The 22,891-nt window shown below is 47.6% G+C and overlaps 2 protein-coding genes and 1 long non-coding RNA gene across 9 annotated transcripts in view; 2 read left to right on the top strand and 1 right to left on the bottom strand.

The window, feature by feature from the left end:
• The first annotated feature begins 231 nt into the window (after positions 1-231).
• LOC119392741 (uncharacterized) lies at positions 232-3,235 on the top strand. Of its 4 annotated transcripts, XM_049416121.1 has the most exons (5): positions 232-581; positions 1,265-1,368; positions 1,426-1,498; positions 2,284-2,319; positions 2,362-3,235. In XM_049416121.1, the coding sequence occupies exons 1-5, from the start codon at positions 353-355 to the stop codon at positions 2,493-2,495; spliced, it is 576 nt and encodes a 191-aa protein (XP_049272078.1). In that variant the 5' UTR covers positions 232-352; the 3' UTR covers positions 2,496-3,235. The 4 variants fall into 4 exon arrangements, 3 of the variants coding, with proteins under 3 accessions (XP_049272078.1, XP_049272079.1, XP_049272077.1); XM_049416120.1 differs by having other exon boundaries at positions 241-581; positions 2,284-3,235; XR_007416299.1 differs by lacking the exon at positions 1,265-1,368 and adding an exon at positions 644-750 and having other exon boundaries at positions 245-581; positions 2,284-3,235.
• On the bottom strand, positions 2,357-5,809 carry LOC125758680 (uncharacterized). Its single transcript, XR_007416300.1, has 4 exons — positions 5,171-5,809; positions 4,292-4,409; positions 3,819-4,223; positions 2,357-2,470 (listed from the first exon to the last, which is right to left on the bottom strand). It is a non-coding gene; the product is annotated as an uncharacterized LOC125758680 (long non-coding RNA).
• An 854-nt stretch (positions 5,810-6,663) lies between these two features.
• The window catches only part of LOC119393117 (dihydroorotate dehydrogenase (quinone), mitochondrial), a 215,094-nt gene continuing 198,866 nt past the window's right edge, over positions 6,664-22,891 (top strand). For 2 of the 4 annotated variants that reach the window (XM_037659940.2, XM_037659938.2), the window contains exons 1-2: positions 6,664-6,837; positions 16,702-16,914. In XM_037659940.2, the coding sequence (XP_037515868.1) occupies positions 6,823-6,837; positions 16,702-16,914 (228 nt within the window). In that variant the 5' untranslated portion in view covers positions 6,664-6,822. The remainder of the gene's footprint in view (positions 6,838-16,701; positions 16,915-22,891) is intronic. The other 2 variants (XM_037659939.2, XM_037659941.2) reach the window with 2 other exon arrangements.

Genomic DNA, 22,891 nt, shown 5'->3' with positions numbered 1-22,891 from the left:
CGCGTTCGTTCTGCGGTGCCTACGTCACAAAAGTGAGAGGAGGCGCAGCTCTCCCGCCTAGAACCGCCGAGAGGAAGAGAACAGCCAATCGTGAAGCGGAGAGCTTTCCGGAAGTAGACGCGCATCCTGTGACGTCGGCACGGGGACCGTGAAGCGTTTCTCGCCTTTTAATAAATATAATTACTTTACAGAAAATTATTGTTTTTGCTTCTCAAGCTCAAACACTCTTTCAAACAGCAACAGCTTTGAGTGATAATATTTAATAATGTTAGTTTTTTTTGACGTCGTCGCTAGATGGTGTCGCGAACGCGAAAAAAAAAAAAAGAAAAGTAGCGGCTGACGCAGTTTCAAAATGTCGTCCCATCGCGCCGTCTGCGTTGGTTCTCGGGTGTCTGATCGTCAAAAGGAGCTTCTGCTGGCTTTTGTGAGAGAGCATCCACAGATCGCGACGCTGTCGTGCCCGCTGAAGCCGTCGTTCACGAGGGAGGACCGGGACGACATGTGGCAGGAGCTGGTAGCGCTTTTGAACGAAGTCCCTGCGCGTAACACCACAGCCTTGCCAAACTCCGAGAGCAGCAGAGGTGAGTGCGAGCACAATTGTATTGTGGTCGGTCATCTTACACGTCCCGCTTGTGCTTTACAGCGGCACCGGAGGCGGCCAGATTACGGGTTACCGCGGCCGCGTCGTGCTTGACAGGGACCGCGCGGGTCGACAGTAAGCGAGGCCCAGAGTTCGGGTGATCTGAATCGGTAAGCACTGGCTTAGAATATCATTGTTACTTGTATGCTGCGAATTAGTGTGCTCATTTGCTTCGAGCCATTACGCGCTGTCAGTTTTACTTTTTCAAACAATATCGAGTGAATCACCCGGCCGCCGCGTTGGCTGAGGTGCTAACACGTTGTGCCGCTCAGAACAGAAAGCAAAACAGCCACATTTGCTGTGATGACGAAAGAACAGCCGCGAACTATATTTCGAAGCTCATTAGAGCACCCTACGTGTTCCAACCCATTTCTCAGACCCTCGAGTCGAGTGAGGCGCGTAGCCAGTAGATTTGCTTCCCTCCACCCTCTCTCCGAAGTCTGTGTCATAGCATGCCGCTGTGTAAACATCTCTAAAAAAAACATTGCTATTCCACTTCCAGCATTAGTGCACATTCGCCACAATAATTCCTACGAATTATTGTTTTTAGCTCTGTGTAGCTGCACTGTTATCATTAGTAGGGACAAGACTGGGATATAGTCTTTTTTTAACGTATGCTTACAGATGGTTCCCCCAGATCAGAGCCTGCAAGCATGTGCACTATCTGGGGACTTCCGTCGCCTGCACCGCCAAGGTTCTTGGTCGGGAACAACTTCCGCGGCTTGCAGGTGAACTTTCACATCTTGCACTCGAGTGTCAATCAAGAAACTTCTTACTACTAACAGGTGAGCCCTGCTCCAGCTGCTGCTGGTGTGGCTGAAGAGGATGTGGCCCAGGACCTTCCCCGTGCCACAACTCGTAAGTTTCGCTGATGTTTTTGATTAGCTGTAGATGGTATGACATGCTCACAGGTGATGCTCATGCGTGCGGCTATGTGTTTGTGAAGAGATGACATCTGTGGGCATAAAGACAAAAAGTTGCACAAAAAAAATTTGGCAAACGGTTGCAGGAGCTAGTTGTTTGCATAACTGTCAGATGGAATAAACAGGTGTCCTGCCTTGCAGTTATGGTGAAATGTAGCGAAAAAGTTGCAGTAGAAGAATGTTCAACATCTTGAAATGTTTCCCTATTTTGTCACTTGCTTCAAAAGTGAAACTGAAAATGTGCTATTGCTAAATATACTGTTCAAAAAGCAAGCTCGTTATATAACTTGACATAGCCATCATACACAAATGCACATGTTTGCACCTGTGTTACACCTGCTTGCTGTATGTTATGCATACTGCAGCAGCTAGGGTTTCAGAAGGAGATTGTGTCGGTCATCGTGTAAAGCCAGACAAACGATTCTGTAGCCCTGAAAAGGGCTGCTTGGTTGCTTCTCGTGCAGAGGTGGTTAGAGGTGTGAGATGCGTTTGATGAGATGAGCGAAAACGAATTGCGGCACCACTTTGGTCTGTCCAAACGAAGTGCATTGGTTGTGCGGTGAACTAAGCACCATTCATGAATGCCTTTAGGTCAGTGGATTTTCCACAGAGACGAAATTGTTGCACACACTGAAAGTCTTCACGAACAGAAGCTTCCAGCGAAGAGTCGGTAGCAGGAAATTTATAGATGATAATGGCAACACATTTCTTGGTTTCCAGCTCATGCCGCAGCTGCGAGATGGGGGCAACCGGCAGGCCGAGGCACTGGAGTTACTAGCCGCAAACACCAGGCGGCAGGGCCAGGCATCATTGGAAAGCTGCGCCAGGTTCAACTTCTCGGTGACGCGGTCCACAAATTGCAAGGCGTTGGTACCCTCGCCTGGGCCCTCACTGCAGCGGAAGCCACCTGCACAGTGATTTGTAAAGACTAGTTGTACATATATGTAGATTTATTTTTGTTCACACCACGAGTTGTGATACGCTGGTTTGCTTCAATGGTGCCCTGCAATTTTTTTTCAGTTAATTTTCTTTTTCTGCATATCAGAAGCACTGATGTGCTGTTTCATTGTACATAACACAGTGTAGCTCAGTGGTAAATCGTGTCCTGCAATGTCATTTTTTAAAATCTCATATGAATTAATGCATTCAGCAAGTTTGTAGTATATGCACATAGTGCACTGTAGTGTATCTTTATGTCTATAGTGTATACGTGTAGAATACTCGATTTTTACATATCCTAGAAAAAAAGAAGAGCGTTTGTGCATGGTCTAGGTTGCACAATAATTTGGAAATATTGCAAGACCAAAATATAGTTGACGAACACGTGTTCTGTTGCTTAGAAATGTTTAGACAACATGATTGGGTACAAACAGAAATTAATAATAGAGGAAGAAATATCAGCAACCAACAACTTGCATTTTCTTAGCGAGTTCGATTAGTACCGGTTCGACTGTGCCTTGTTTTCATGTACTACAATGACTTTTGTGCTGCGAGACGCGTATGATGATGCAGAGGAGCAGCAGGCACTTTGTAACAATTCCATTTGTATATTATAAAAGGACGCTACTTTTATGTTCTTTTCCTTGGCATTAAATTTAAGGGATATTTATTTACTCTGCTTTTTATGTGCATTGCTCGCGATACTTGTAATAAAATTTCACTTCTTACACCACCCTTGTTGTTCACCTCATTTAAAAGCACGATCCTTGTTGCACTAAAGCTAGCGCATGTTGCTGTGCTGATTCAACAGCCTTTTCAGGTTACCACTTTGGCTCCGAATGGCACCATGTGCCATTCACAGGTGAGCTCTCACTTGTGCTTAGTGTGAAGCACCATATTTTACAACCTGGTCGAAGTATTTCATCAGCATGGCATTGTGTGACAAGGGGCATAGGTCGGCAAACTCACTCATGAGTCGATTCACTCAGATTCAGATCGAGCTGCGAGTCCAGGTGAGTAATACTTTGGTGAGTTTGAGTCCGGGTGAAAACATTTTAGTGAGCCTGAGTCCGAGTGAATCCGCCTGAGGAAAATTTTGGTGAGTCTGAGTTCGAGTGAGCCCCAAGAGCAAAATATATTTCACGAGTGAGTCAGGGTGAACTTCACATTTTTTTGCCAACCTATTCAAGGGGGTTATTCATTGATAGGAGAACGCCGTTTCGTTGATATGTGTAGCAAACATTTGAAGTGTAGTAAAAAAAACTGCCTTTTGTTCATGCCAGTGACAAACACAATGAACAAAAACAAACACGCACCACACAATGCTGCTGAGGTCGCTGCAGCCGGCGGCGTACTCTGCGCAGGTGCTCAAGCATGCAGGCCCTGTGGTTCTCGAAACAGGTTCACTACACGGTTGCGCTGCTGCTGGCTCCCGTTGTGGTGGTGGTAGCTCAGCTGCTGCTGGCAGCAGCTCAGCATCGTCGGTGTCGTCATCGTCCCCTTCGAGAACAGGCTCATGTGCCGCCAACGCAATGTCGTGCAGAGCTGCACAAGCAGCGATGATGCTTGTGCAGCTCTGCACAAGCTTACAGCGATGCACCACTCCACAACATTGTGCAAGGCGGTGTGGGCCTTGTTGTAGTGGTTATCAGGGGTGCCACGAGCTGGTCGTCCGGGCACTGGTGTCAGGAGCCACGGTTCTAATGTATAGCTGGAGTCTCCTGCACGAGGGCGGCATGACAGCTGTAGTGATAACGTCTTGAATGTGGCAAGCATTGACAGCACTTACCAAGCAAGCCGAAGTTTTGCTTTCAGGTGCTGACGGAGAGTGCTCCCCCGCCATACCCACGAGTCATGACATGACCCCAGGAAACATGGACTGACATCCAGAGGTCGGCATCACATGTCTGCAGAATTCAATTCAGTCAAAATTGTACCCATAAAAGACCTTGGGTACAATGTTGGGTATTATGTTAATGTAACTACATCTGTCTGCACTGTTACTGACTGTTGAACCATAGCTATGAACAAATCATCGACAAGGTAGGACTTGTACCATAAGTTCTAACACGCGGACAATGCAGTGTCAAAGGGTAGTCTGCATGTTTACTGCTTGGAACAACCCATCTTCCAGCCACCAAAGCCTTTTAACCAAATTACTGCTGTATGTTTAAGGCAATGTATCACAAAATATCTACAACACGAAAAACTTGCGACTGAAAAAAGGGTTATGAAACAATGCGTATTTAATGTATGTACATGCTAGGGCGCGTTCCGAGGGACCGAAATAAAGTTTATTCATCCATCCATGTATCGATCCATGTAACGTCCATCACGACAATGAACAATAAGGACATACTACGGCACATTCTGGCAGCGTTAATCTCAACAAATACAAATCGAGACTCAAGCTTCGGGTACACATGGCGAACGAGCAACGGTAATATTATGCACTGTGCAGGCCGCTGAACCAAAATGTACTCCGCGTCGCATGATTTCATTGCTTATCCTAAGCGAAGTGCCCTGAAACGAACCAATTCCCGTTCTGGATAGATCGAAAATACCGCTCCCACTATACTCAGTTGCAACAGCCTTAGTAAAGCGGAAAGTTTAAGCGATATATAAATGAAACAATTCGCTACGCATACAATGCATGAATAATACTCACGATCACGGTGTTCAATGCGTAGACTCCCTTCCACGACATGTAATGCGTCGTGTCCGCGGAGCTCAGACCATGGGACTTCTGGATAGCGATGAGCGTACCATCCACGCACCCGACCACAACGGGAATCCGCCCGAGCCGCGCGAACGCCGCCTTTGTTCGCTCTTCGATTCTGTGGTCTCCGGAAAGGCCACCCACCGTTTTTGCCCGCGAACGACAGTAATGGCGTGTTCCTGACGGACGACTGCGACAGGCCGATGAATTCCTCGCTGCCGACAGCTCGCTGGAAGCATCCGATCGCAAAAAAATCTCAGCGCGCACAACACCTTCCGCTCTGTTTAAATCCCACTGGTTCGTTGGCACCCGATGACGGGGTCGAGTTCGTCGTACAACCAACGTACAGCACGTTTCGAGAAACGAAAGCGACGCTGGAATTCACACTCGCTCATCTCTTCAAACGCATTTCGCACCTCCTACCATTCTGCATCTGCTTCGAGAAACGCCAACGTAGCAGGGAAGCACCGTTGCAAGCGCCATTTTCTCAAAATCAGCTGTTGCGGCAGCCGCAACCGCCAAATACATGCCGTGCGACGCCATTGTTCGCGCGAGAGAACGCGAGCGAACGGGCTCGCTCTCCGTTCACTTTTAGCAGACGACATGCTCGTTATGACGCGGCATGACGTCACCAAAAAAGAAAACATCAAGGAAAAAAAAGAAATGGCCACGCCCCTTAGAGTGGCGTGAGTTGTCCGGCTTCAGCCAATCGCGTGCGACCATCAGAACGAACGCGAACGAACGGCGCAGAACAGAGATCTCCGATCGCCCCCCTAGAGGGAACTCTGGCGCTGCGATCGTTCAGCCACCATGGGAATGATGGGTAGTACACGGATTTGCCTAGTCTTCGTGCTTGTGGGCTTCGAACGCGCTTGTGGCTTTGTTTATTGCTATGTTTTGGTTTTCTTTCGGATAAAAGAATGGATCATTGTGAACTTCGTGACCAGATTTGAATCGGTGAGCCTAAAGAAGTTAAAGTGGTGAAGTGAAACTGCTGATTTTTGCTGAACTTCGTTTTGCGACAAAGCGGAAGCAGGCGACGTGGAGCCAAACGGAGCCAAAAGAACGAAGTTTAGACAAATCCGTGTACTACCCATGATTCCCATGCTGGCTGAAGCGCGATGCATTGCAGCTCCCATAGACACTAGCGCCAGAGTTCCCTCTAGTAAGTATTGTAGGAAACTCTATGGTTTCTGTGTGGGAGCGGCTCGTGCACCGCAGTACAAAAATAAATAATGGGGAAATAAGGTCATTCTGCCTTAAGAGGCAGAGAGATAGACCGTGAATTTATATTTTTTGGTATAATAACATAGATTTAATCAATGTAGATAAGGTATTAGGCCAGCATGAAACAAGGAAGTTTTTTTCTTTTTTCTTCGAGCATGGTGGCAGACATGTCACCGCCCCGTTATAAAGGGGACACTCATAGCATCCATCCATCCTTGCTACGATCCCGCATTTCTGGTTGGCGGTGGTTCGTTTTTCTCGGGTGACGGGTGGCATGTGCCTGCTGTGCATGCGTCGATTCCGTCACGCAGCAGATTTTTAAGCTACAGAGCGTGCGCAAGCTGCGAGCTACCTTTGTTTTGAAGATATACGAGATGGTACGTTTCACGGTAAGTGTACACAGTGCTAGTTTGTGAATTCGCTGTTGCATTACTCAAAGAACGTCGTGACTTAGAATTGTGCTCTATCAAGTGCTGAGAGCACGAAAGTTACTGCTCACTTTTTGTTGGGGAACTGCTCGCAGCTTGCCATGCCGTGCGCATTCTAGCTATTAATCAGTGGCTCTACTCGTTCTTGGCACTTCCGAGGCGGGCAATCTGAACAGAGTTGACATTACGCAGTAATAGTGGTTTGAGGTTAGGAAGGGCGGCTATATTTCGACAGCCACTAGTACGCTTCCAAAGTGAGTGAACTTGGCACGGGCACATGGTCACGGTGCTGCATCGTTTGGAGGGGGAAAGAGAATAAAACGTTTATTTGATGTTCAGTGAGAAGATCGGTGAGTGGGATCCTTAGTCCGGGATCCGATTGGCGGGCCGCTATCATCGCACGTTTCACGAGCGCCTCTTGGGTCTTCGAATCCGAGCTGGACAGAGCTGCCCACCCTTTTATGTTGTGTCCTGGGTTGCAGGAACTGAGTGGAATATAGGTGATCGGAAAGAACTGTAGAAGCAAGCGTATTTGGCCTGGTTGGTTGATAATTGCCGGGTAAACAACGCGAAAAAGAGGACAACGAAGAGAGAAAGACGGCGCTGTCTAGCAACCACGTGTTTTATTTTTTTCAAGATGCACCGCTTGCACAGGAAAAGGGATTGGTACATGCACAGCGGGACGTGCTTTGTATTCGGACTAGGACATTATCACATTCTGAATAAGTAACAGAGATGGCTGGCTCAAGCACATGTCACCTGATATACGAATATGAAAAGCCTCTGAAATCGAACGAGCGTGTTCATTTGGTTAATTCAACACAATGGTGCACATGTCAAACAGTGGTTCATAGCCGCAATCTATACAGTGTGCATGCACATGGCTAGCTCGCTTGCTTCCTTTGCTTGTATGTTAGCACACTTGGTCATTCACACAGCGACCTGTTTGAGCCACGTAGCATCACCTACTGGAACTTGTACACTGCATGGCTACGGCAATTGACAAATTGCTTTCTGTGCTTTATTTCGCAACTTCTTGCTTGGCTGGGGAACTTCTTGCTGAATAAGGATGCTGTCATTCCTTGTGTGCACAGAATTCTGCACAATATCGGGAACGTTGTTAGCAGAGCTGGCATGAAGCTGTTATTTTCTGCCCCAAACAAACTGGGACGCCAGGGGGTCAACAGTGAAGGTTCAAAAAGGGAAAAAATAGGAATTAGATATAAAGGCTAATAGCAAATATCTCAGCTACTTATTGTTTGCAGATGGCTTAGTGCTTGCTCTTTAGCAATGATGGCAAAGACTAAAAAATAAAATAAATGAAGACCAAAACCGAGAAAGTATTAAGTAGGGCTAAATAGGTGGATGTGCTGAAGACAAAAATAATGCTCAATATCCTGGTGAAAGAGAAAGATTTTATGATTGGCAACCAACCCTTGGAGTCTGTGAAGAGTATGTATATCTAGGTCAATTGCTTACAGGGGGAGCCTACTCACCATAAGGAAAGTCATAGAAGAATTGGGATTGGCTGGATACAAGCATTCCCAAGTCAAGACAGCCACTCTGCCGCGGTCCCCAAAATGCAAAGTGTGCAATAATTGCATACTGCCTGTTTTAACATATGGGGCTAAAATTGGAGGATAACAAAGAAACTCGAGAAAAAAGTTAAGGACCATGCAGTGTGTGATAAAACGAAAAGTGCTAGGTGTAACATTTAGACATCGGAAGAGAGCAGAATGGGTAAGCGAGCAAAGAGCGGTCTCTGATATTCTAGTTGACAGTGAAAGATGTGGACCTGGCCATGTAATGCATGGGACAGACAACCGGTGGTCAGTTAGGGCAATGGACTGGTTACCAAGGAACGGGAAATGAAGGCAAGGAGTTAGGTGGAGGGAGGAAATTCAGAAGTTCGCAGAAATAAAATGGAATCTGCTTGTACAATGTACAAGACAAGGTAAATTGAAAATCATTGGAAGAGATGTGCTGTGAACGATGATAAAATACAAAGAAGTACAATGTTTTTCATTACGTAAAACACGTATGAAGAGGCAGAATACAACAAGAATATTTATTTATTTAACAATACTGCTAATCTCTTCAGAGATTATAGCAAGGAAGGCACAAGGAAAACATTTATTTGTTTACACAAAATCATACAAGGTTAACATTATACATTACTAATAGAAGAACACAATAGTAAAGCAACTTTAGTGACAATGAAATCATGGACGAGATTATCACTGAAAACAATTGCAAAATAATTTGGCAAAGCTTGCACTAAGTTGCATAAGGCTTGAAACAGCGGAACTGGATGATTATAAAGTCTGATCTGGTTGCTTCAAGATTGTTGCTAGGCTTCAGCTAGGTTGGTCACAACACTGTTGTCCAAACTCCAGAATCAAGCGTTCGCACCTCTCATAGATCTACAGGCACGTCATCGTTGGCGTAGGGCTTCCATCGCTTCGGGCTCCTCTCGCAACCATCATTGCCTTTTCCATTCCCAAGTATGGCAGCTTTGCACTAGTTGTGCCAAGTCTTTATATCTTTTTATGTCTTTATTCACATTATTTCTCTCCACTTTTCTCTCTCTTTCTATAGCTTTCTCTGTCTTAGTCAACCAGTGGTGACTAGTGGGATTTCCTCCTCCTCACAATCAAATCTCTCCTCCTCACGCTCACTTCATTATGCTACATTATGCTATACACCAATTTCACAAGGGGGCTGCCATTTTTAAAGCACTTCCCCGCCGCACCGCCGTCTAGCGTCTGCGATGTTTCGCCGCCCTTCCGGTGTGTGGGGTTCCGCGTCGGTGTATGCAGCGTATACGCTCAGTTCACAAGGTATTGCTGTTCTTCGTGGTACACGGGCAAAACACAGCAACGCTTTGCGAGTGTAAAGGCGCCAGTAAGTAATCGCTAAGCTGTCAGCTTCAAAATGGCTGAAAAGAGCAAGCAGCGGCGGCCCACGAGACGCTCCCGCAGTAGCGCCGACGATGAGTAGGATGCCAATGCAGTTCTTAAGCGGCACGTGGAAATTGGTAAATTGTTTTGTATGTTTTGTTATAGCTGGCCTTGTGGTGTTCTTGGAGTATGCACTATAAAATAGCGCTAACCATTAGGACAACTCTCGAAGTAATCGGTGAAACGCAAAAGACGAGCGAACACGTAAAGCATTTTACGGCTGCACACTAGGTGCGCGCATTAGTGTTTAAGGTGACTCTCGGGTTTCTTTGCCGTGATTATTCAAGCTCAACGTAACTATAATCCCTAACAGAGTATATGGTTCCGCTTGGCACATTGCAATACAAAGTTCATGGAACGAAGGGCGCACAAACATTGTAACTGTGTTGATTCGCGTCGCCGTCGTAGTTAAAAGCTTGTGGCCTCTGATCGTTGTGTAGGATAAGAAACGGATGTATGGCGAGTGAGCTCAAAATTCGGCGTAGAAACAACACGATGATAACATGAAACCAAGCCTGTTGCACACCTGGAAGCACGGCATGGCATAAGTTCCCTTCGGCCCGAGCAGCCGCCACTAGCCGAAAGGGCTCCTATTTTTGGTAACATTGTCAGTTTTGGCAAGTATTTGAGAAGCACTATGATGAGTGCACGTGTTGAGGTAACGATCTGGCTTTAACGAACGTGGGTCGATTATTCACGACACCCCAGTTGCCGCGTGAAAAAAGAAGTGTGGTTGTCATAACGCTACCCCAGTTATCGTCACAAAATTGACAAGTCGAGAAAGAAGGTACTCTCGACGAAATGTTGGAGGTGCGTACCTGCGCCAAAGTAAACTTATGTCATGCGGGCCTTTCTGTCATGTCTATTGGAAAGTGGTCGTTTAATAATCTCAAAATTGCACGCACTATATAAGATGGAATATTTTCTAGCCGCAGGCACTGTAAATCATGTGCTGCAGCATAGAAATCAGAGGTGATGTTATGAAGGCACAACTCTTGGCCAAACATTTTGTAAATTAATCGTCAGCTTTGACATTGGTTCTCTTTGGTGCAGATAATGTACCAGCACCCAAGCAGAATCACAAGCTGGTGTGATGACTTGAAGAAATGGCCATAAGTGCAGACACCACATATGATATACTATTTGTTGGAGAAGGCGTGCGACCGAAGAGAAGCAAAGTCGTTTAAAGGGATACTGAACAAAAATTTGAAAAAGCTACGAAAACACTTGCATTCGTCTCGGACGACACGACTGTTCCTATAAACAGCGTTTATTTCACGTAATTTCGAGCAGTTGGCCGTATTTTTAGTGGATTGTGAGAGCGCGGCGGCTGCACGCCAGTGCGCTTGTCGACGGCCGTGACGTCGAATGCTCCAGCAAGAGGGGGGCAACCGGCACTCTCTCTCCTGCCCTGCCACTTCCCTTTCTCCACCTCTCCTCTCAAGAACACCTTCCCGACCGTGAGAATACGTTTTGAGAGAGACGCGCGGCAGCGGGTGGCGGCTTGCGATGTCGATTGGTAAGCGATTTTGCAGCGAGCACGGTTGGCGAGTCAGTATCCGCCGAGTTTCGCGTCACTTCCTCTCTAATTCGCGGCGTGGCCGCTAGACGTGCCAATTTGCGAAAAATGCATTAAATTCATTATTTTCTGCTAGTCTCTGGCTGAAATGAAGGTTGTTTCAACAAATTTCAGCACCCAATCTTTCAATTGGGCCATTTATCTCGGCGGCGAAAATTTTGTTCAGTATCCCTTTAAGAGCATGGTGCACTTCGCATGCCACGGCTGCCAGTCTTTTACGATTCCGATAACTGTTGTCACAGCAAAGCACAGCGCAGTGGTAGCCTGTCGACCTGTTATCGCCCGACATTTTGATTTTAGGCAGTACAATTGACTTAATGCGTCGAAAAATGGAAACACACTGACCTCTCACGCGCCACGCATTGCATAACACGGGAATCCGCACATACCGTATTTACTCGATTCTACCGCGCCCTCGATTGTAACGCGCACCCGTTTTCCGCGCCCCCCCCCCCCCCTCCAAGAAAGTAATACATCGATTGTAACGTGCACCCATTTTTCGTAAGAGAAAAGAACAAAAGAAGTCCGTAGGAGTCAAACTTCGCACATTCAGAAGAACATGTATTTGGGTTTTAAAGAACTAAAGTTTCAAAAAAGTAAAACACAAAGTCAAAAAGCGGGCCTTGCCGCTAAAACTGTCACCACTACGGCGGCGATACGAGTTGCGTAATGGATCAGTCCTCGTCGCTGTTGGACAACTTCTTGTTGCTGTCAACGCCCTTCGATTTCGGGAAACCGGCCCTGCTTTGGTCCACTGCTTCTGTTTCTCTGCTTCTGTTTGCGCCAGTCTCGCACGCACGTTTCGGGAACTCCGAACTATATCCGAACGACCGCGATGCGGCCCGATTTCCGTCTGTCTCTCTGCACATGTAATAACTATTCTTTTAAATGCGGCATCGTGGTACACTCGTCGAGTATTTGGAGTCTGCACTTCCATGCCGTCGATGCGAACGCAGAACGGGATGACAATCTCCTCAGCACACGTACGAACTGAAAAAATGGCAGAAAGCATAGGAGGCGGCCATTTTGAAATGTCGATGGCAATACGATAACCGAGTTTCTTTTTTTTTTTTTCGGTACTCGATTCTAACGCGCATGCGATTTTTGGACTCGTTTTTCCGGAAAAAAGGTGCGCGTTAGATTCGAGTAAATACGGTACCAACGGCAGTGGCCGGGCGGCCGGACAGGCGGTGGAGAGGGAGAAAGTGGTGAAAATGCACCGGTTCGAGGCTACGCTCCTCCTCTCTGTGAAAACTGTCTATACAAGGCTATGCTATGCTCTGCTAGCATGTCTGGATAGCCGAGTGGTTAGGACACTCGCCTTTGGATCAAGGGTACGCGGGTTTGAATCCTGCCTTGTGAAGAATTCATCATTCTTTCAGTCTCTCTGTTTCTTTCTTTCTTTCTTTCTTTCTCTGTACTTATTCTCAGAGTTATACCCCTGTCACACTGGACGTTTTAATGTCATTCGAATGAAATGACATTCGCACCTAATGACATTATGCGGCTGCTACACAGTGATATTTAATGTCATTAGAGGCGAATGACTTAAGCAATCGAATGAGTTCGAGAAACACATTCGCTGTCGAAGTCGAACTAAATGTATAGTCTCTACACCAGAGACTACTTAAAATGTGTCGTTTAGTATTCTCAATTCGACACGCATTCGTGCAAACACGCTATTGATGTTTCTTTTTTAAAGGCGTCTGTGATTTTAACGTATCCGATCCCCGGGGCCACGGCAAGTGAAGCAAAATGGAGCAGCAGCGCCGTAAGTTCACGCGTCGGCCGCCTGTGCCGGCTCGCGAACGGAGCTGCGAAACTGTATTGGTTCTAAAAACGTTGGTTCATGTGTATCTGCAGCGATGGAATGAACTCCTCGAGCGCACTGGACCGAGGTGGAGATGTTTGCTCTCATAAGGCTACGAGAAGACAATTGTGCGCAGTTTCGTTGAAAGCTGTTTTCCCGCATGGACGAGTGCGAGACCGCGTTTTGAAAGCGAACAAACGCGCTAACACGCTATTGATGTTTCTTTTTTAAAGGCGTCTGTGATTTTAACGTATCCGATCCCCGGGGCCACGGCAAGTGAAGCAAAATGGAGCAGCAGCGCCGTAAGTTCACGCGTCGGCCGCCTGTGCCGGCTCGCGAACGGAGCTGCGAAACTGTATTGGTTCTAAAAACGTTGGTTCATGTGTATCTGCAGCGATGGAATGAACTCCTCGAGCGCACTGGACCGAGGTGGAGATGTTTGCTCTCATAAGGCTACGAGAAGACAATTGTGCGCAGTTTCGTTGAAAGCTGTTTTCCCGCATGGACGAGTGCGAGACCGCGTTTTGAAAGCGAACAAACGCGGAACGCTCCGAGTTTCCGTCAAATCTCTTCTTCTGGCTTATGCGCCTTCCTTGCAACGCTAAGTACAAAGCAACTAAATGTTTTACTTGCTGCAGCTTAGCGTCGTCGTTCAGCGGTACTACAGTGCCTAGAATAGCGGTACTGCCATGTCAGCCATTCTATCGGCTGTTGCTACTGGCTAAGCGTCATCTTGGCTTATGGTGGCCAGATATCCTGCGATATGAAATTTTTATCCGTGTTTATCTAGCGATGCGACTTCCCACATGCCTTTTAAAATAAAGAACTTCGCTTTCATGCCACTCTACATTTACCTCCCTCAACTTTTCCAGCCATTTTTAAATGCGAATGCATTTCTTAGTCGGGCTATGTGAGGCATCCGGTGTTGTCCGCGCGCCGGCAGGTGTTATCTCTCCGCTCTCACTCCCTCTCCCATAGCAACAGCTGCGGGCGCGCGCGCTTATCCTCGCCCCTAGCAACCGGAGCATGTGGTGTGAGAGAGTGTAGGAGAGGGTAGGTGCAGTGCTTCGCCACTCCTCTCGCCGTTTGCTCTCTCTCCTCCCTGCGCCACCGCCTCAATGCAGTGCGTTTGAAACGCGTTTGTAGCATTTGTGCTGCCTTGGGACAGCCTGAAAACAGCGCGTTCTAAACGCGTTTGTGCTGCATTGAAGGCGGTGGCAACATCCCTGAGGTGATTACGAACGCACGTAGGAAGCGTTCGTTGAAAGAGGCGCCCTAAAGGGAGACGCTTGAGCGCGTCGATGTGTCCAGCTTTACGCCATTAAAATTACTACGCCATGTACTCTCGGCGCAAGAAATGCTTTCGCATTTCCTCACGATTCCCTTCGGGGAGGTGGGGGCATTTTTTTTCTGAATTATCGACGTTGATATCACGAACGAATGACATTACTTTTTCCTGTGTAGCACCGCCACGGATCGAATGGCATTCGTTGCGCCGAATGACATTCGAACCTAATGACATTAACACCTTCAGTGTGACAGGGGTATTATTACAGGCCACACTGTAGCGGTGAGTGCTTGGATCTGCCCAAATTCTGTGGCACACACCCATTCATGATTGTTTTCTGATAGGCTGCACACACAAATTACGGCTAGCTTAACCCCTTAAGTGCTTTTACAGCGAAAGCTGTTATGAGATCACAACAAGGGCCGTTTTTGGTGCTGTAGTTGTCCGCCGCCGCCGCCGGTGTTCGTAACCTCTATCGCTCGAAATAAGAAAAAAAAAAACGAAATAAGGAAATATTTCCAGGATAGAATGAGGTTCGAACCAGGGCCCTCTGCGTGTGAGCCCAGTATTCAACCTCAGAGCCATGCCGGTGCTTGAAACTGTTTTGCAAAATGACCCTATACAGGCTTCATGTCGGGTTTATCAATATACCACACGCATTGAAGGACCGTGTTTCAGAAAATGAGTTAAGGAACAATGTTACCCCGATTACGGCAAGTTGAGAATGGCTTCAAACGAAAGCTGAGTGTCAGCACTACATGTGATTTCCTGACCATTAACAGAACTGTCTTAGTTTCATCGCAGTGAGTGTTCTTGTCTCGAAAAACAGGTTGAAATTTTTGTCGTTTCCATAGACTATTATTGTATTATCTTAAACTGCTCTGGGAACAGAATTGAAGCTTACTACAACATGATTGCTGCAGTCTTCTTAAGTGTTTCGGTTCCCAGAAATGCTCTGTGGTCTGTGTTTTTCAATATTCGCCCTTTACGCTTCATTCGTGAAAAACTCTCTCGTTCCATTGAAAATGCGCTAGCTTCGTGCCGCAGCCGCCAGGGGCGCTGGTTGTTGTGTGTCCACAAAAGCTGCATATGATGAACATTAGTAAGTGTTGGTCAATGTGAGCATGAAAGTGAGGGAAGGTAGGCAATGAGAGATTCTGTGATGACTATTGCACATGGGCTATTGGACTTGAAGTGGTGTGTTCTGCAGGTGTCGATACTTCGATACCGAAACGACATGAAGTGCAATGAAGTGTGGAAAAAGAAGAATCAAAAGAGCAAATGGTTTTGAGGGGGTAAGGCGAAGAGAAGTACGAAAATGAAGACGGTGTGGCTTGTTTTGGAATGCCTGAGCGAAGACGTGTGGCGGCTGGCTGTTCAAGGGGGCCTCAAGGCGGTTGGGTTCTGGACCCAAGCCAGGAGACCCAGTGGCGACCACTACGATCATCAGGGGTGACGCCTGATACACCAACCTGTAGAGGTGCCGCTCTCCAGGGTGCACTTGCCAAAATCTCCAGCATGCACTTGCCCGAATCTCCAGTGTGCACTTGCCTCCATTCTGCTTCTCTACCGATGCTGACATCACCAGCGTTTCACCGTAGTATCACCACTCCGTCCCAACATCTACTGAATTGAGAAGAACTTTCTTTAACTTACAGGATATTGACATTTGTAGTTTAGTTTAGATCCTTTGATAATTTGTTTGTTTAGTGATCGTTTTTTTTTCTAGTTATTTGTATCTTATTTCCTTGATTTACCTATAGAAATAGCAGAGGAACATTGTTCTTCCACACGGCTTCATTTACTATTTCACTGACGCTATTTCTCAGTGACGTTATTTAACTTTACGAATGTAATACACGAAAAATTGTTATTAAAAGTACCATTAAGTCCGAGTAGACAACAGTATGAACGTGAGCTAGTGCTGGATAGCGTGAGTGAGTACAAACCTGCGTGAGTATGGGCAGGTGTGAGTGGATGTGAGCATGAATGCAGGTGTAAATGCAAGAAAATGTGTGTATAAACGTTAGTGCTGGTGAGTGTGAGTATAAATGTGAGTGAGTTTGGATGGAGTGTTGACAGTCTGTATAAGTGGATGTGAGTAAGTACTTGTGTGAGATGAACCTAAAAAAAAAGGTGGGTGAGTACGATTGTTGATATGTAAGAGGAAACACATTGTGTGCTGCAGCACAAGATCAAGTCGATGGCTGCCGTTGTGGGTGGGGCATCACTGAGCTTTGTGGGTGTGGCCACAGTGTGTGGGCAGGCTGACTTCTACCAGCGCTTCTTGATGCCTGCCGTGCATGCTTTGCTGGACCCTGAGCATGCACACCAGCTGGGTGTCCAGGCAGCACGACTGCAACTGCTCCGCGCCCAGCGCAAGCCTGACCTGGATGTTTTGGTGAGCAGACGTTAGACGTTAACGGATGTTTTGGTGAGCAGACCTGGATGTTTTCGTGAGCAAACTACATTCCCTTCTGCGACGGTGTGTAAATTGTACACATCAACTACAGAGGTGCGCCACGCGCCACGTGTTTCTTCAAATGGCTTGAAACACAGTGTACATATTTGTGCAGGCTTCCTGAGTTGACAACTAGCGGTCATTTAATTGCATTGTGCTGTGTATTGCTGCAGAGGATCACTTTGCTGTATACACTACCATGTTCGACGATCGTTCAACGCGCCGCGTTCCAGGACCAACGTCAAGAGTATTATTTTACAGCGAAAGCCGTTATGAGATCACAACGGCTGTTTTTGGCACAGTAGTTGTCCGCCGCCACCGCTGGTGTCCGTAACTGCTATCGCGTGAATACCAAAAAAAAAGAAAGAAAAAGTTTCAGGATCGAACGGGGTTCGAACCTGGGCCCTCTGCATGGGAGCCCATTGTTCTACTACAGAGCCACGCCAGTGCTTGAAACTCCTTTGAAAAAGACCCTATACAGGCGTCATGTCGGGAAGGAACCACATTAACATATGTAATACAGCGTGGTAGAAGAGTAAAATAACAACCAGGCGTCACACGATACAAATTTTGTAATCGGGCGTTGCACAATGCGAATTGCGCAACGAGTGGGTTGTTGAATGCTTCCAACCCATTACAAAGGGCTCTGCCATAATTCTTCATCGCCATCAGCCACAGCATCAACAAAGCGCACATTATGCCTTACAGGTGTTTTGCGAGTACCACGGTTCTCCACAGAATGATGAAAAATGGCATAGTGGCTGCTTTTCTACTTCACAAAAATTATGATGATTTTAGCATACTGGGTTCCTCGCAAGTGCACTTGTATTGATTGCCAAGGAAGCACATAAGGCTCCCATGATCTATTTTATTTCCTCAGGGTCTCAATAATGTAGAAATCTTCTTTCTCTCTGTCTCTCTTTCTCACTTTAACTTATGTGATACAGTACAACCTCTTTGATACGTTTCCAAAAAAACGCGGAAAATAAACGTACGATCCGGGAAAACGTATGATCCGAATCGAGGTAAAAATTGAGGCTGGCAAACCCATATTGAGGTGCAAGGGCAAAAAACATTTATTTCTCAAAAATATGGAGGGACTCTTCAATTTTCGAACTCCTGGCATTTCGCTGGCAGCCAGAGGTCAACTAGCTAGTTCCGGTCCTGACCGGAAATAACATCGTGGTCACATGTCTTGAAATCCCGAGACAACCCGAATATTGCAAAATCGAACTCTGGGGACAACCAGCGTAAACGTAAAAAAACGCTACCGCCGTGACAGCAGACGAAACTTTGCGCCGCATAAGGGTCGGTTCTTTCTGCATTGCCACTTGGAAATATGGGGCTGGTTTTGCCGAAGAGTGGAAGTAATATTATACGCATTTGGGATATGGATCATGTACGTTCGCAAGATCACGCACGACTCACCCCGTCCGTGAAGAAAACTGCCGTCCCGCTAAAGGCTTAACAAGCTCAACTCCTCGCAGTGCATGTAACAATCGCGGTACAACACGATATGCGAAATCTCGCGAAAGTGATAAGCGTCCCTGAAAGCGACAGCTGTTCGCAGCTGTCGCATACTGCTTCGCACACTCGCGCTGATTAGTTTGTGTTCTGTCTTAATTCGAGACATTCACTGGTATGTTCGCTGCCACTCGTAATCGCACCATCTCGCACGGCGGAATGGGCTTGAAAAGATGACGCCCGGCGTAATGGCAACTGAAGGTGAAGTCCCCAAGCGCCCGCATTGTGATCTGTCGAGTCCTCACAAAGATGGTGGCGAGCGCGCATCGTCTCGTTTTGACGTCTGATAACCAGAAACCTCTCAGATATCTTCCAGAACAAGTTTTCTCTGGCAGTTCTGACGACCCGCTAGTAGGCAGAATTGCCCAGCCAGAGAAAAATGAACGCCGACTGGAATTGTGCCGGGCGGAGCAACCCAAAAACGAATACGCTCCGGGAGAAAAGTGTGCGGGAAGTTATCGGCCATATTCACTGGGCACAATGGCAGCGTTGCTATGGTTACGTGTCGCGGCCTGTTGTGCAGCGGCGGCGATGCGGCGGTGGCATGTGTGTTTCTGTAGGCCTTGTACCGAACCGTGGCGAACTGGAGGAGTGACAGCTTCCATTCTTTGGGCCGCATTGTTAATGGTGCAGGCCGAGGTTTTATTTTTATATTATTTTATTTTTTTTTAAATTTTTTTTTCTTTCTTTTTCATACCTCACAATAAAGAAAGTTCCCCCGGCTGTTGTAGCCATGGGGTCTGAACAAAAGTGTGTGGAACGAGTGTGCAGGAGGATCGAAAGGTGGGCCAGTTGGTAATTCATTTTCTTCGTTCAGCGAACTGGGAGCGCATAAAAAAACACAAAGGACGAAGCGAGGAACCACATAAGACGAACGCTCGTCTTATGTGGTTCCTCGCTTCGTCCTTTGTGTTTTTTTCTGTGCTCCCAGTTCGCTGAACGAAGAAAAAGAAAACGAGTGTGCATCTATGCACCATGCTATGGATTGGATTGGATTGGAACAAACTTTATTTGTGCCTGCAGTTGGGTGTTCGCGTGCCCCAACGAGGGCCTACATCGTCTTCAGGGTTGCTGTTACTCGGCGCGGGTCTCCGCTCGCCGTTGCCGGCTCGCTGGGTCCCTGCCTTTCGAGCGTCCCAAGGACCTGCTGGACGGCCCAGAGCTGTTGATCCTGGTCGTAGCTCTTCGTGGCTTCCTCGAGCCGCGACGGGATCGTTCTTGATCTTGCTTCCTGTGGGTGTTTGATATAGTCCCACAAGATGTGCGTGCGATCCGCCGTCTCCCTCCGGCAGACCTTGCACTTGTCGGTCGGTTATGTCTCGGGGTACATGCGATGCATCAGTCCCGGGCTCGGTAGCGATCCGGTCTGGAGCTGTCTCAAGAGTACTGCCTCCGCTCGACTTATGAAGGATTTGCAATGCTCAGCAAAATCGTACCAAGTGCTACAGAAAATACTTTTTAATTATTTTTGAAAGCTGTTTGAAGATTTTGACGGCCAGCGTCGCCGCCTGCCTTCGGGTCGGTGTGTGGTTGACAGAGAGCGGCGACCGAGCAATTGGTAGAAGACATGGAGGGGACGATCGAGCAAATTCGAAAGAGACGTGGAGGGGACAATTGAGCAAAGCAGAGAAAGCGTGGAGGGGTGTCACGGATCTTCGGACAACAGCTGGCCAGAAAGAACGGACGAGGCGAGAGCGTTGCGGAGACACAGGCGTTAAAGTCGGCGTCCGAGTCGATGCTGCAGGCTTTAACGGAGGCAGAATGCGGGCTGGCGTTGTAGATGAGGGCCAGGTTCAGTGACCTGGGCGTCGCAGGTCCTTGAGATGGCCAGGGTCTCCCGGGAGGAGAAACTGGCTCGGTCGAAGCCTACGGAGCGGTGCCATAGGTCGGTGCGCTCGGGCCAACAGCCGATGGTGCGTCCTGGGCGTTTCTGGTGGTCCCAGGTCCAGGTCCGTGGACGTGTCCTCGAACAGGCGGTGGCTACGGTACGACGCCGTAGCACGAGGAAGAGCCGGAGCGCCCGGAACACAGGCCGGCGACGCTCGTCCCCAGCTTTTCCAGCTCACGCGCTGCCGTTCGAACACTCCGGGCCCCCTCTGGCCACGTCACCTTCGTTTTTATATGTCCCACTTCGTTTTCATCTTCTTCCATCCTCTTGGTTTTACGTCACGCTACCCTTGGCATCTTCCCCTTCTTTTCCCGCGTCTTTGCTGTCACCTGTTACATGTGACAATGGCCCCCTCCTTCAAGAGTTTTCTTCAGGGCCCGTATTCTCAAACGATCGCAAAAGGCGATAGTATCGCGTTTGGTGACGCAGAATTTGATGCGTTCACTAAGTAAAAAAAACACTTGCCTCTGACGTCATTGTTGCAACTGGCCGTTGGTAATACGAATGGCTCACAACACAGGAGTGAGCACACCGTGCGAGCGCAGAGCAACCCGAGTGCGGCGTTTTCGAGCGTGTGCTGCTGCTTCTACGCAGTGGCCAGGCTTGGCCGGCTTGGCTGTGGCTACTTGAAATATAAGACGTGTTGAAAGTGCTTTCAACGTTTTTTTGTTCAATTATTTAACGCACAGTATAATATTTGAAGAATGCAACTTTGAGTGAAACGTATTTTCGTTGAGAGTTTAACACGGCGTACTCGGAGAGTTCAGCTGTAGCGTGCCGCCGCAGCGACATCGTCTCAAGATCTCAACATGTTGAATGGCTCACGATAAGTGACGCGAGCAACGCACGGTTCATGTTTCTGGGACGTTCAAATCACGAAAAAACACGCGCTGGCAAAAAACGAGTGCTGATAACACCCCAAGATAATGCTCGGTGAAAGCTTCAGCGTAAAAAATGCTGCGTATATCCACCGAGGATTGAATACTAGAAGCTACCGCCTACGTCACTGAAATGCTAGACTTCACCACGAACTGACGGTTAACGGTGCCTTCGTTTATTGCAAATATGTCGAGAGCACCGTCGAGCACCATGACGCAAAATTGATGTCGGCGGAATTACCAGATGGCGCTCTAACTTTTCCGGTTTGCTCAATAGCCAATCAGTGCGCACCAAAGGCGATACTTTTGCGATTGTCGCCTTTTGAGAATACGGGCCCAGAAGAAAACTGCTCAAGACCTCCGTTGTCTTCAAACCCACCGCAATCCGACATTTAGCGCTATCAGTCTTAAGCTGACACCAGAACACCGCCACACTCTTCCTCCAGTGCCACCATTTTCTTGAATGCACTCACAGCACCTCACTGGTGCACAGTCACCGCCATCGGTCACACAAAACACTTCTTCGTATTCCTACAATCGCTGTCGATGTTCATGGACAGCATGATACCACAAACACAACACCGGGTTCTTCGAAACACCAACCAAATTATACAGACGAGGGAGTCCGAAGGTTCAACCATTTGACTCTACTGATCAAGTTGGCTCCAGTATGTCATTTCGAAATGTGCGCTTACGTAACGCACATGACCTCACATAGCGTTTAATGTCGCTCTGGACCCCTGGCCAAAAGAATTTTTCTGTGATTCGCGACACTGTCTGCTGCACACCATGGTGTCCGGACATAATGCTATAATGTCCCCAGCTCAACACCGTCTCTCGAAGACGCTCTGGTACCACTAACTGCTGGACCTTCCGTCCGTACCTTAATGTGCGTTTCCTAACAAGAAGACCATCGACTACGTGAAATTGACACGATGTGCGACTGCGTCTCCCTTTTATTAGCTGCCCTACCTTATCAAAGCATGTCTGCAGGCTAGGGTCATGCTTCTGCTCATTCATAATCTCCGCCGGTGGTATAATTAGAGGCAACGCAGCTGAAGTGTGAAGCAGACGCTGCTTTGCTTTGTCCTTTTCTACATCCCTCATTTCTACTGCCGCTACAAAACTAGCCGCGCATATCTTTTCTTGTGCTCTCTCGTGCCTCTCTTCAATTCTGGACTGCTTACTGTCGCGCTTGTTCCACTCAACATCAGGATGATTCACGTCTCTTACTCCTGGTCATTGCCCAAGATAATGTCATACAGCGGTTGGTCGACGCACTTAGCCAATAGCTGTCCTGTGTAATATGGCGTGGAAACCAAAATCCTCGCTTCGGGAAGGTGCCTGACCGTTCCGTCTACAAGAGTTACGGACGACAATGTTCCTGTCAGGTCCTCATCCTTCACCAGACTTCTCCGAACCAGCACTGTAGTGGCCCCGTTGTTTCTTAAAACCAAGATATGCCGATCCCCTATTCATCCAACAACTACCGGCATTGCTGCTTTCAAATCAGGCGTTCCATCTACCACACTACTCAGCCGAAGCTTCCCTTCTTTCTTGCATTGAAGAACTGCAGCTGATGCATGCAAGTCAGCAACACACGCCACCTTGTCCTGCGCTCGATATC

This window comes from Rhipicephalus sanguineus, chromosome 5, assembly GCF_013339695.2.
Source record: "Rhipicephalus sanguineus isolate Rsan-2018 chromosome 5, BIME_Rsan_1.4, whole genome shotgun sequence".
Classification (NCBI taxonomy): domain Eukaryota; kingdom Metazoa; phylum Arthropoda; class Arachnida; order Ixodida; family Ixodidae; genus Rhipicephalus; species Rhipicephalus sanguineus.
This window is presented reverse-complemented; position numbering and strand designations above follow the sequence as displayed.

Bases quoted from the DNA above. Each gene is read 5' to 3' on its own strand.
- LOC119392741 (XM_049416120.1), top strand. From the start codon at position 353: ATGTCGTCCCATCGCGCCGTCTGCGTTGGTTCTCGGGTGTCTGATCGT. The intron at 1,369-1,425 runs GTGAACTTTCAC...TACTACTAACAG, and splicing joins ACAACTTCCGCGGCTTGCAG to GTGAGCCCTGCTCCAGCTGC. The intron at 1,499-2,283 runs GTAAGTTTCGCT...CTTGGTTTCCAG, and splicing joins CCTTCCCCGTGCCACAACTC to CTCATGCCGCAGCTGCGAGA.